This window comes from Leucopleurus acutus (assembly GCF_964270905.1).
Source record: "Leucopleurus acutus genome assembly, chromosome: X".
Classification (NCBI taxonomy): Eukaryota; Metazoa; Chordata; class Mammalia; order Artiodactyla; family Delphinidae; genus Leucopleurus; species Leucopleurus acutus.
In genome coordinates, this window is record NC_139148.1 from 60082950 (window position 1) to 60096336 (window position 13387).

At 39.9% G+C, this 13387-nt stretch overlaps 1 protein-coding gene across 1 annotated transcript in view; it reads right to left on the reverse strand.

Moving 5' to 3' along the window:
• Positions 1 to 462: 462 nt before the first annotated feature.
• Positions 463 to 13387, reverse strand: part of TEX11 (testis expressed 11) — a gene marked incomplete at both ends in the record, with an annotated part of 339328 nt that continues 326403 nt past the window's right edge. The window contains one exon of the mRNA XM_082865110.1: positions 463 to 738. Coding sequence (XP_082721236.1) covers positions 463 to 738 — 276 coding nt within the window. The remainder of the gene's footprint in view (positions 739 to 13387) is intronic.

A 13387-nucleotide genomic window follows, 5' to 3' on the forward strand; every position in this document is an offset into this window, starting at 1 on the left:
ATAGTTCCTGGGCTTCTCTGGTGGTGCAGTGGTTGGGAGTCTGCCTGCCGATGCGGTGGACGCGGGTTCGTGCCCCGGTCTGGGAGGATCCCACATGCCGCGGAGCGGCTGGGCCCGTGAGCCATGGCCGCTGAGCCTGCGTGTCCAGAGCCTGTGCTCCGCAACGGGAGAGGCCACAGCAGTGAGAAGCCCGCGTACCGCAAAAAAAAAAAAAAGTTCCTGCAGAAAATGTCTTTTTAAACACTCATTGTTTGCACAGAGGCTGGTCCTTCCCTACGTGCACTGGCATTGACAGGGATGCATCTTTCCAGAGCCCACTCTTGGCATTCTTCTTAATTAGATTCCATTTTCTATTCCTAAGTTTGCCTTGTTCACCATTCTTCCTGGTTTTCACTATAAAAAATTACTGTTTATAGTCCCATAACTCTTGCACTTTTGTGGAACCACTGAGAGGAACAATGGTCAAGATCCTTTCCTAGCCAAGGAAGGTAGGGTTGTGTCCTTAACGAGAGCTATGTAGAACCTCTCTGTCCCTGAGTCATGCCATCCACCCGTAGCCCTCTCCCTCCTCACCTGAGTTTCATAGCTTCTCTTAAGGGAGCCAAGGTGGTCAAGGAAACGCAGTGCCAGGCCACACCACTTTTCACTAGACGTATACTTGTTGCTGCTGTACATAAATATTCCAATATTCCAGGACTTGATCATCAGCCAGAGAATCTCCATTTCTGGGTAGCCTTCCTGAAATCCGAGAACAGTGGGTTTACAGTTATTACTGTCACAATCACTGTAGCCCTGACTCTATAAGGGCTGCATCCCAGTATTATTAAACAATGGGTGCTCTGCTGACACTGAGGAAGGAGCCCGCGGCCCCCACGAGCAATCCTGTGCTCCTGGAGAGTAGGAGGAGACCACCTTGAAGGTCTGTCAGCTGTAGGATGCTCCATAGCAAGACCTCATGAAGTGATATATACACTAAAAAAGCAATGAAGCCCTCTTGCACTGAGTTCTGTCTTTCTGAAGCAGGAGAAAAACCTGTATCCTGTTTGGGGCTTCCCTTGTTGCTGTCCTCAGTCGATTATCTCCCCAGTACCTATCTCTAATTTTCAGAGAAGGTTGTGAAGCAGCAGTTTTATTGAATCTCTTAATCTCCTTGACCTGAATCAGTCTGTGTTTGGAATAGAAATTATATTAATCTTTATTTTTTGCATATGTATAAAGAGATTTATTTTAAGGAACTGGCTCACACAATGTAGGGGCTGGCAAGTTTGAAATCTGTAGGGTAGGCCAGCAGGCTGTAAAATCAGGTAAGACTTGATGTTGTGATCTTGAGTCTGAAATTTGTAGGGCAGGCCAGCAGGCTGGAAACTCAGGCAGAATTTCTGTTAGAATCTTGAGGCAGAATTCCTTCTCCGGGAAACCTCAGATTCCACTTTGAAGGCAAAAACTGATTATGGAGTGTAATCTGTTTTATTGTACTTCAAGTCAACTGATTACAATTTAAAAATGATCTTTAGTGTTGACAGTATCTACCTTGCTATGAACACAGGGCACATTTCTAAGATGGTCCCTTTGTCTTTTAACATGGCTGATCACAAGATTTTGCAATAGCAAAAAGGATTAGTCTAAGGACCTACTTTTGTCGTTCTTGTATAGGAGATGGACCACAGAGGGAGCACTTGTGTGCTCATTCCATGTTAAAGTCCTTCATCTACACAAGAGGTCTCAGGCCCTTGAAGGCGGATATGTGACAGAAGACCTGGGCAGCAGGTTGTTGAGAGTGTCAATGACATTGTCTCAGCTGTCCTTTCACCCATGTGGATCTATAAAAAATTACTATGCATAAAACACTATGAGAATGAGGGTGCTAAGAGTGACAAGACAAAGCTCTTATCCTAAATGATACATAATGCCTCTGGGGAGACAAGGCATCCACGTATAAAGAGGACCACACCAGGAATGTGATTAAGGGCTAGTCAGAGTGACACAGGCATTAGGTGCTCCAGCTCAGTCAAACAAATGAGCACTGGGCTGGCACAGTCAGAGGTCTAGTCTCTCTGCTTGAAATGCCAGTCCCCCACCCAATCTTTATCCACTTGGTAAACTTCTACCTTTTCTTCAAATTAACAAACGGAGTTAGTTATTCCTTTCTCTCTGTTGCCACAGCAAGCTTTACATTCCTCTAATACAACTTATATCACATTGTTTTGAAACTGTGTATATATATATCTCCTCCAGGCTGAGCTCCTTGAGTACAGGGAATTTTTCTTCTTCATTTTTGTATCCTCAGAGTCCAACACTGTGCCTGACACATAATAAGGGTCCAACAGATATTTGCTGAATGAATGAATTTATGAATGAATGAACAAATGAATTAATATCCAGTTATTAAAATGCTACCTCCTCATTCAGGCTTTGCCTGACTCTCCACAATTTGTTATCTGTACCACTTTGTTCCTATGGCACTTTGTTCATGGCACCTATTGTCTGTCTCCTTCACTAGGCTGGGAGTTCCTTAAAGGCAGAATGTCATCTACCTTTGCGTATTCACAGCCTGACACATGACCGTGTTGTGATTTTAACTGAATGACTTAACAAATGACTGAACAAATAGACATGATCTTAGAGTAGATGAGCAGGATATCTAGCTATAGAGAGGTTATATGAAATGTCCAGAACAGGCAATTCCAGAGAGACAGAAGATTGGTAGTTGCCAGGGGCTGGGGGAGAGGGGAATGGGGAGTGACTGCTAATGGTTATGGGGTTTCTTTTTGGGGTGATGAAAATGTTCTGGATTTGGATACTGGTGATAGTTGCAGAATTTTGTGAATATACTAAAAACCACTGAATTGTATACCTTAAAATTGTGAATTTTATATATGAATTGTATCTCAACTTAAAAAATATAGAGAGAGAAAGAGAAGGGCATTCCATGTGGGCAGAACAGAATCAATAAAGACTCAGATTGTGCTTGAGACTAAGCACGTCTCAGGGGAACTAACAGTCATTTGGCCCAAGCAGACAACTGATGTAGGGAAATTAATGGGAAATAGGACTGGAAATGTAGGATGGGGCTACCTAAGCACTTCCTAGATGCTTTTCCTTAGAACATTAGTGTCATGAAAAATGTTAACAGATGGTGTATAAAAATAGGGTTCTTTAGTCAAATACATTTTGGAAATGCTGCATTCTATATACAACCTCTTGGAGAGTTTTAATGCACATTAGTTCATTAAAAGTTTTAGGAACTTTTACAGTGAAGAAACCATGTAACTTTGTTTAATCCAGAGTATGTAGATCATTTACTAACATCTTGTGGAATGTAATTTGTGAAACATCGGGCTGGAGTGTTAAGGGTTTTGCATAACAGGCCACAGATTTTGGGACTTATTCTGCTGGCAATGAGAAGTTCCTGAAACTTTTTGAGAAGGAAAGTTATATGATGAAACTGGAGTTTTAGTAAGATTGAAATGCCAGTGGTGTTTAGAACAGACGTGAGTGTGAGAAAACACATACAGCGAGAACTGTTTAAATGGGCTTGTTAAGAGATGAAGAATGAAGTGGATGAGGGTCAGAAATAGTGACAATGGAAATGGAAAGATGTAAGAAACACTCTAAAGGAAGAATCAGTAGAACATGGTAACTGATTTGATATGGGGAATGGAAGATAGGTCAATTAAAAATGGCTCTGAAGTACATAGTTTGAATGGCTGAGAGAATGCTGATACCACTGAAAGAAGAAATTGGAAGGAAATGTTTCTGGGGATAAAGGATCAAAATAATGTTAACTTCTATTTTAATCATGTTGAGATTGAGGTAACTTTGGCGATATCATGTGGGCTGTTGCAGATATGGACTGGAACTCAGGTAATAGTTGAAAAATATCAATCCACTTAAAGGACAGAGTATAGAATATGGAGAAGGAAAGAGTAGAGAATATTGTAAATGTTCATAGTTGGGTGGCAAGAGGGAAAAGATAACACAGAAGAGTGATGAGAACATAAAGGACAAAAGAAAAGACAATTTCAATAAGGAGGCAGTGGTCAATAATGAAGGCCAGGGTAAAGAAAGAGGCCATCAAATTTGTCTAGGAGGTGGTAATTAGTGGAGTACTGTGTGGCTAGCAGTACAGAGAGTGACGGAAAGAGTGGCTCAAGATGAGGACAGACAGGTACGCAGGACCTTGTAGGCCATGTTTAGGATTTTGGTTTTTAAGAGCAATGAGAAACTACTGAAGAAGATTAAGCAAGGTCACATATATTCTAAAATTTAAAAGATCACTCTGGTTGCTGGATGGAGAAATGAAGAAAGCAAGAGATGCAAGAAGACCAGCTAAAAGGTTCCTGCAGTAGCTGAGGTAAGAGATGATAACCTGAACTAGGTTGGTGATGGTGGAAGATGGGGAAAAGTAAATGAATATACGATATTTAGGAGGCAGAATTGACAGGACTTAGTGATAGATTAGAAATGGGAGTGAGGGAGGAATTGAGGATGACTCCGAGATGTTTGGCTTGGGCAACTGGAGGAATGATGGTGCCATTCAATGAGTTAGGGAACTGGAGGAGTTTTATTTTCATTTGCGTTAGCTACTCTCATGTCCAGCACTGCTCAGGAGAATCATTCATCTTCAACGAAGAAATGCAACCGTGCAGCTACTCACCCCAGTGCAACATAGGCTTGCCTGTGGTAACATACAAATCAATGCCAGCAAGTAGAGATGTTTGCGCTTATGATTTTCTGGGGCTCATACTTGAAGCCAGTTTTCTCTGCCTTCAACATCTTAATAAACATGGCAGTCATATAACAGTCTAACAAAACTGTACGTGTTTTGGAACACAAATGCTGTCTTTTTAGGCTCTCTTCAGGGTTACTGAAGTGAATATTGTGTACATCAGCTTTACTGAGATATAATTCACATACCATACAATTTACCTACTTAAAAGTGTACAGGGCTTCCCTGGTGGCGCAGTGGTTGAGAGTCTGCCTGCCAATGCAGGGGATGCAGGTTTGAGCCCTGGTAAGGGAGGATCCCACATGCCGCGGAGCAACTATGCCCGTGAGCCACAACTACTGAGCCTGCGCGTCTGGAGCCTGTGCTCTGCAACAGGAGAGGCTGCGATAGTGAGAGGCCCATGCACCGCGATGAAGAGCGGCCCCTGCTTGCCACAACTAGAGAAAGCCCTTGCACAGAAACAAAGACCCAACACAGCCAAAAATAAATATAAATAAATAAATAAATTTGAAAAAAAAAAGCATCCAAACCATGAAAGTTGCTAAAAAAAAAAAAGTGTACAATTCAATGGCTTTTAGTACATTCACAGAGTTCTGCCACTGTCACCACAGTCAATTGTAGAATATTTTCATCCCCCTAAAAGGAAACCCCCATGCCCATTTGCAGTCACTCCCCATCTCCCCAAATAACCCCCATCTCTGTCTTTTATAGACTGGCTTATTCTGGACATTTCAGATAAATGTCCAGAGTCACACAGTATGTAGTCCTTTATGACCGGAATCTTTCACTTAGCATAATGTTTTCAAGGTCCATCCATGTTGTAGCATGTGTCAATACTTCATTCTTTGTTATGGCCAATTAATATTCCACTGTATGGAAATACCACATTTTGTTTATCCATTCATCAGTTGATAGACATCTGGGTTGCTCCCACTTTGGGCTGCTATGAACATCTGTGTACAAGTCTTTGTTTGGCATTTGTTTTCATTTCTTATGGGTATATACCTAGAAGTGAAATTGCTGGGTCATATGGTAACTTCACGTTTAACTTTCTAAGGAACTTAGCCAGACTGTTTTCCAAAGCAGCTGTACCACTGTACAGTAACATGGTGTATGAGGGCACCAATTTCTCCACATCCTTGTCAATACTTGTTATTATCTGTCTTTTTGACTACAGTCATCTTAGTGGGTGTCAAGTGGTAGATCACTGTGTTTCGATTTGCCTATCTCTGATGACTAATGATGTCAAGAATCTTTCCATATGCTTACTGGTCATTTGAATATTTTCTTTGGAGAACTGTCTACTCAGATCTTTGCCCATTAAAAAAAATTAGTTGTCTTTATATTATCAAGTTGTAAGAGCTCTTTATAGATTCTAAGTACAAGTTCTTTAACAAATATATGATTTCCAACATTTACTGCCATTCTGTGGGTTATCTTTTCACTTCTTTGTTGGTCCTTCACAGAAAAGTTTTAATTTTGCTGATATCTAATTAATTGATTTTTTATTTTATTGCTTGTGCTCTTGGTGTCATATCTAAGAAAACACTGTCTAACCCAAGGTTACAAAGATTTAAGCCTATACTTCTAAAAGTCTTATTATTTTAACTTATGTATAATTATAGTTTTATAATTTTAGCTCTTTCATTTAGGTCTCTGATCCATTTCGAGATAGGGGTCCAAACTTCATTCTTTTCCATGTGGCTACACACTTGTCCCAGAACCATTGTTAGAAAGACTACATTTTCACATTGAATAGTCTTCACAATCTGGTCAAAAATCAACTGACCATAAAGGTGAGGGTTTGTTTCCGGACTCTTAATTCTATTTCACTGATCTCTATGTCTATCCTTATGTCAGTACCACACTGTCTTGATTACTATAGCTTTGTGGTAAGTTTTTTTTTTTTTTTTTTTTTTTTTGGCGGTACGCGGGCCTCTCACTGCCGCGGCCTCCCCTGTTGCGGAGCGCAGGCTCCGGACGCGCAGGCCCAGCAGCCATGGCTCACGGGCCCAGCCGCTCCGCAGCATGTGGGATCCTCCCGGACTGGGGCACGAACCCTGTCCCCTGCATCGGCAGGCAGACTCCCAACCACCGCACCACCAGGGAAGCCCTGTGGTAAGTTTTGAAATAGACAATGCAACAATAAAAGTTTTAATTACTTCATATAATTTTATGTGTTTCAAAGAAGCTAAGAGAAGTAAAGAATGAAAGTATATATTTATAATTTGTTATATTAACTTTCTTTCTTTCTTTCTTTTTTTTTTTTTGCAGTACGCGGGCCTCTCACCATTGTGGCCTCTCCCGTTGCGGAGCACAGGCTCCAGACGCGCAGGCCCAGCAGCCATGGCTCACGGGCCCAGCCACTCTGCGGCATGTGGGATCCTCCCGGACCAGGGCATGAACCCGTGTCCCCTGCATCGGCAGGCGGACTCTCAACCACTGCGCCACCAGGGAAGCCCCTATATTAACTTTCTTATTTACCATTTCTGGATCTTTTTGTTTCTCCCCATGGCTCAGAGTTATTCTCTAGTGTCATTCCTTATTCCCAAACTGGCTCCCACCTTCCTTCTTTGTGCTGTTATTTTTATATTACATTTTATACGATAAAAGCCCAACAAACAATTGTATGTTTTATACATTTGCTTTTTAAATAATACAAGAGAAGAAAGGAAAAGAAGTATGCATTTATACTGTTGTATAATTACCTAATTACCAATGCTTTTTGTTTCACTTGCTATCAACCTAAAGAACTTCCTTTAGTATTTCTTGCAGGCAGGTCAGCTAGCAAGAAATTCTCAGTTTTTCTTTATTTGTTAATATCTTCATTTTTGTGAGATAATTTTGCTGATTATAGGATTCCTGGTTAGCTGTTACTTTTTTCCTATCATTCTGAATATGCCACTGCCTTCTGGTCCCCACTGTTTCTGGTGAGAAGTCAACAGTCACTCTCTTTGGGGTTCCTTTTTTTTGTAACCATTTTTAAAAACTGAAGTGTAGTTAATTTACAATGTTGTGTTAGTTTCAGATGTACAGCAAAGTGATTCAGATTCTTTTAAGTTATTATCAGATTCTTTAAGTTATTACAAGATATTTATCTTTTTTTTTTTTTTTTTTTTTTTGCGTCACGCGGGCCTCTCACTGTTGTGGCCCCTCCCGCTGCGGAGCAGAGGCTCCGGACGCGCAGGTTCAGCGGCCATGGCTCACGGGCCCAGCCGCTCCGCGGCACGTGGGATCTTCCCGGACCGGGGCACGAACCCGTGTCCCCTGCATCGGCAGGCGGACTCGCAACCACTGCGCCACCAGGGAAGCCCTATTACAAGATATTGAATACAGTAAGTCCCCTACATATGAATGAGTTCCATTCCGAGTGTGTTCCTAAGTCCAACAAAGTTAACCTAGGTACTCAACTAACACAATCAGCTACATAGTACTGTACTATTATAGGTTTATAATACTTTTCACACAAAATAATACATAAAAAACAAAATAAAACATTTTTAATCTTACAGTACGGTACCTTGAAAAGTACAGTAGTACAGTACAACAGCTGGCATACAGGGATTGGCATCGAGTGAACAGGCAAGAAGAGTTACCGACTGGAGGAGGGAGAGGAGGTGGGAGACGGCAGAGCTGAAGGATCATCAGCAGTAGGAGACGGAGGGCAAGCTGCAATTTCACTCACGCCTTACATGATTGGACATGCAAATGCACATTTGCATCTTTGAAAGTTTGCAACTTGGAGGTTTGTATGTAGGGGACTTACTGTATAGTTCCCTGTGCTATATAGCAGGTCCTTGTTTATCTATTTCATACCTAGTAGTGTGTATTTGTTAATCCCAAGCTCCTAATTTATCTCCCCCCATCCTCCGCTATCCACTTTGGTAACCATAAGTTTGTTTTCTAGGTCTGTGAGTCTATCTCTGTTTTGTAAATAAGTTCATTTGTATCATTTTTTTAGATTCTACATATAAGTGATAACATTTGTCTTTCTCTATCTGACTTACTTCACTTAATATGATAATCTCTAGGTCCATCCATGTTGCTGCAAATGGCATTATTTCATTTTTTCTTATAGCTGAGTAATATTCCACTGAGTGTGTATATGTATGCAAATATATCACGCACACACACACACACACACACACACACACAAACACACCATATCTTCTTTATCCATTCATCTGTTGTTGAACATTTGGGTTGCTTCCATTTCTTGGCTATTGTAAATAGTGCTGCTATGAATACTGGGGTGCATGTATCTTTTAAAATTAGAATTTTCTCCAGATATATGCCTGGGGGTACGATTGGTGGATGATATGGTAACTCTTAGTTTTTTAAGGAACCCCCATACTGTTTTCCACAGTGGCTGCACCAATGTACATTCCCACCAACAGTGTAGGAGGATTCCATTTTCTCCATAGCCTCTCCTGTATTTATTATTTGTAGACTTTTTAATGATGGCCATTCTGACTGCTGTGAGTTGATACCCTGTTGCAGTTTTGATTTGAACTTTTTCCAATATTTAGTGATGTTGAGCATCTTTTCTTTTTTTTTTGCTTAATAAATATTTTGAATGATTTAATGCATGAATATGGAGGAATGAATATACAAGAAAGTAAACATGACATTTTAGTAAAGAAAAACGTGAAGAGACTGAAAAGAAAAACACACTAAAATAGCTATAAGTATAATATACTACCCTACTGAAAGACAATGATTTTTATATTAATAGAAAAAAGTTCACATCTGTTGTTTCCAAGACATGGCTCTTCAGACAAAATTGGAAAAGTAGTGCTATCCCATGCCATGAAAATCAACAAAAAAGAGAAAACATTAACTGGGAGAAAAGAATGTTACCTTTTTTCTTTTTCTTTTTATACAGCAGGTTCTCATTACTCATCAATTTTATACTCATCAGAGTATACATGTCAATCCCAATCTCCCAATTCATCACACCACCACCCCCACGCCCCCACGGCTTTCCCCCCTTGGTGTCCATACGTTTGTTCTCTACATCTGTGTCTCAATTTCTGCCCTGAAGACCAGTTCATCTGTACCATTATTCTAGGTTCCACATATATGCGTTAATATACGGTATTTGTTTTCCTCTTTCTGACTTACTTCACTCTGTATGACAGTCTCTAGATCCATCCACATCTCAAAAAATGACCCAATTTCGTTCCTTTTTATGGCTGAGTAATATTCCATTGTATATATGTATCATATCTTCCTTATCCATTCGTCTGAGGATGGGCATTTAGGTTGCTTCATGAACTGGCTATTGTAAATAGTGCTGCAATGAACAGTGGGGTGCATGTGTCTTTTTGAATTGTGGTTTTCTCTGGGTATATGCCCAGTAGTGGGATTGCTGGATCATATGGTATTTCTATTTTTAGTTTTGTAAGGAACCTCCATACTGTTCTCCATAGTGGCTGTATCAGTTTACATTCCCACCAACAGTGCAAGAGGGTTCCCTTTTCTCCACATCCTCTTCAGCATTTGTTGTTTGTAGATTTTCTAATGAAGCCCATTCTAACTGGTGTGAGGTGATACCTCATTGCAGGTTTGATTTGCATTTCTCTAATAATTAGTGATGTTGAGCAACTTTTCATGTGCTTCTTGGGCATCTGTATGTCTTGGAGAAATGTCTATTTAGGTCTTTGGCCCATTTTTGGATTGGGTTGTTTGTTTTTTTAACATCAAGCTGCATGAGCTGTTTATATATTTTGGAGATTAATCCTTTGTACATTGATTCGTTTGCAAATATTTTCTCCCCTTCTGATGGTTGTCTTTTCGTCTTGTTTATGGTTTCCTTGGCTGTGCAAAAGCTTTTAAGTTTCATTAGGACCCATTTGTTTATTTTTGTTTTTATTTCCATTACTCTAGGAGGTGGATCAAAAAAGATCTTGCTGTGATTTATGTCATGGAGTGTTCTGCCTATGTTTTCCTCTAAGAGTTTTATAGAGTCTGGTCTTACATTTAGGTCTCTAATCCATTTTGAGTTTATTTTTGTGTATGGTGTTAGGGAGTATTCTATTTTCATTCTTTTACATGTAGCTGCCCAGTTTTCCCAGCACCACTTACTGAAGAGACTGTCTTTTCTCCATTGTATATCCTTGCCTCCTTTGTCATAGATTACTTGACCATAGGAGCGTGGGTTTATCACTGGGCTTTCTATCCTGTTCCATTGATCTGTATTTCTGTTTTTATGGCAGTACCATATTGTCTTTTGATTACTGTGGCTTTGTAGTATACTCTGAAGTCAGGGAGTCTGATTCCTCCAGCTCCAGTTTTTTTCCCTCAAGACTTCTTTGGCTATTCGGGGTCTTCTGTGTTACCATACAAATTGTGAAATTTTTTGTTCTAGTTCTGTGAGAAATGCCAGTGGTAGTTTGATAGGGATTGCACTGAATCTGTAGATTGCTTTGGGTAGTACAGTCATTTTCACAATATTGATTCTTCCAATCGAAGAACATGGTATATCTCTCCATCTGTTGGTATCGTCTTTAATTTCTTTCAACAGTGTCTTACAGTTTTCTGCATACAGGTCTTTTGTCTCCCTAGGTAGGTTCATTCCTAGGTATATTATTCTTTTTGTTGCAATGGTAAATGGGAGTGTTTCCTTAATTTCTCTTTCAGATATTTCATCATTAGTGTATAGGAATGCAAAAGATTTCTGTGCATTAATTTTGTATCCTGCAACTTCACCAAATTCATTGATTAACTCTAGTCGTTTTCTGGTGGCATCTTTAGGATTCTCTAAGTATAGTATCATGTCATCTACAAACAGTGACAGTTTTACTACTTCTTTTCCAATTTGTATTCATTTCTTTTTCTTCTCTGATTGCAGAGGCTAGGACTTCCAAAACTATGTTGAATAACAGCGATGAGAGTGGACATCCTTGTCTTGTTCCTGAGCTTAGAGGAATGGTTTCAGTTTTTCACCACTGAGAATGATGTTTGCTGTGGGTTTGTCGTATATGGCCTTTATTATGTTGAGGTAGGTTCCCTCTATGCCCACTTTGTGGAGAGTTTTTATCACAAATGAGTGTTGAATTTCATCCAAAGCTTTTTCTGCATCTACTGAGATGATCATATGGTTTTTATTCTTCAGTTTGTTAATATGGTGTATCACACTGATTGCTTTGCATACACTGAAGAATCCTTGCATCCCTGGGATAAATCGCACTTGATCATGGTGTATGATCCTTTCAATATGTTGTTGGATTCTGTTTGCTAGTATTTTGTTGAGGCTTTTTGAATCTATATTAATCAGTGATATTGGACTGTAATTTTATTTTTTAGTAGTATTTTTGTATGGTTTTGGTATCAGGGTGATTGTGGCCTCATAGAAGGACTTTGGGAGTGTTCCTTCCTCTGCAATTGTTTGGAAGAGTTCGAGAAGGAAGGGTGTTAGCTCTTCTCTAAATGTTTGACAGAATTCGCCTGTGAAGCCATCTGGTCCTGGACTTTTGTTTGTTGGAAGATTTTTTTTTTTTTTGCGGTACGCGGGCCTCTCACTGTTGAGGCCTCTCCCATTGCGGAACACAGGCTCCGGACGCGCAGGCTCAGCGGTCATGGCTCACAGGCCTAGCCGCTCTGTGGCATGTGGGATCTTTTCAGACTGGTGCACGAACCTGTGTCCCCTGCACCGGCAGGCGGACTCTCAAACACTGCACCACCAGGGAAGCCCTGTTGGAAGATTTTTAATCACAGTTTCAATTTCATTACTTGTGATTGGTCTGTTCATATTTTCTATTTCTTCCTGTTTCAGTCTCAGCAGGTTGTGCATTTCTAAGAATTTGTCCATTTCTTCCAGGTTGTCCATCTTATTGGCATAGAGTTGCTTGTAGTAGTCTCTTAGGATGCTTTGTATTTCTGTGGTGTCTGTTGTAACTTCTCCTTCTTCATTTCTAATTTTATTGATTTGAGTCCTCTCCCTCTTTTTCTTGATGAGTCTGGCTAATGGTTTATCAATTTTGTTTATCTTCCCAAAGAATCAGCTTTTAGTTTTATTGATGTTTGCTATTGTTTTCTTTGTTTCTATGTCATTTATTTCTGCTCTGATCTTTATGATTTCTTTCCTTCTGCTAACTTTGGGTTTTCTTTGTTCTTCCTTCTCTAGTTCCTTTAGGTGTAAGGTTAGATTATTTATTTGAGATTTTTCTTGTTTCTTGAGGTAGGCTTGTATAGCTATAAACTTCCCTCTTAGAACTGCTTTTGCTGCATCCCATAGATTTTGGATTGTCGTCTATTCATTGTCATTTGTCTCTAAGTATTTCTTGATTTCCTCTTTGATTTCTTCAGTGATCTCTTGGTTATTTAGTAAAGTAGTGTTTAGCCTCCATGTGTTTGTGTTTTTTACGTTTTTTTCCCCTATAATTCATTTCTAATCTCATAGCGCTGTGGTCAGAAAAGATGCTTGATATGATTTCAATTTTCTTAAAATTACTGAGGCTTGATTTGTGACCCAAGATGTGATCTATCCTGGAGAATGTTCCGTGCACACTTGAGAAGAAATTGTAATCTGCTGTTTTTGGATGGAGTGTCATATAAATATCAATTAAATCTATCTGGTCTATCGTGTCATTTAAAGCTTGTGTTTCCTTATTTATTTTCATTTTGGATGATCTGTCCATTGGTGTAAGTGAGGTG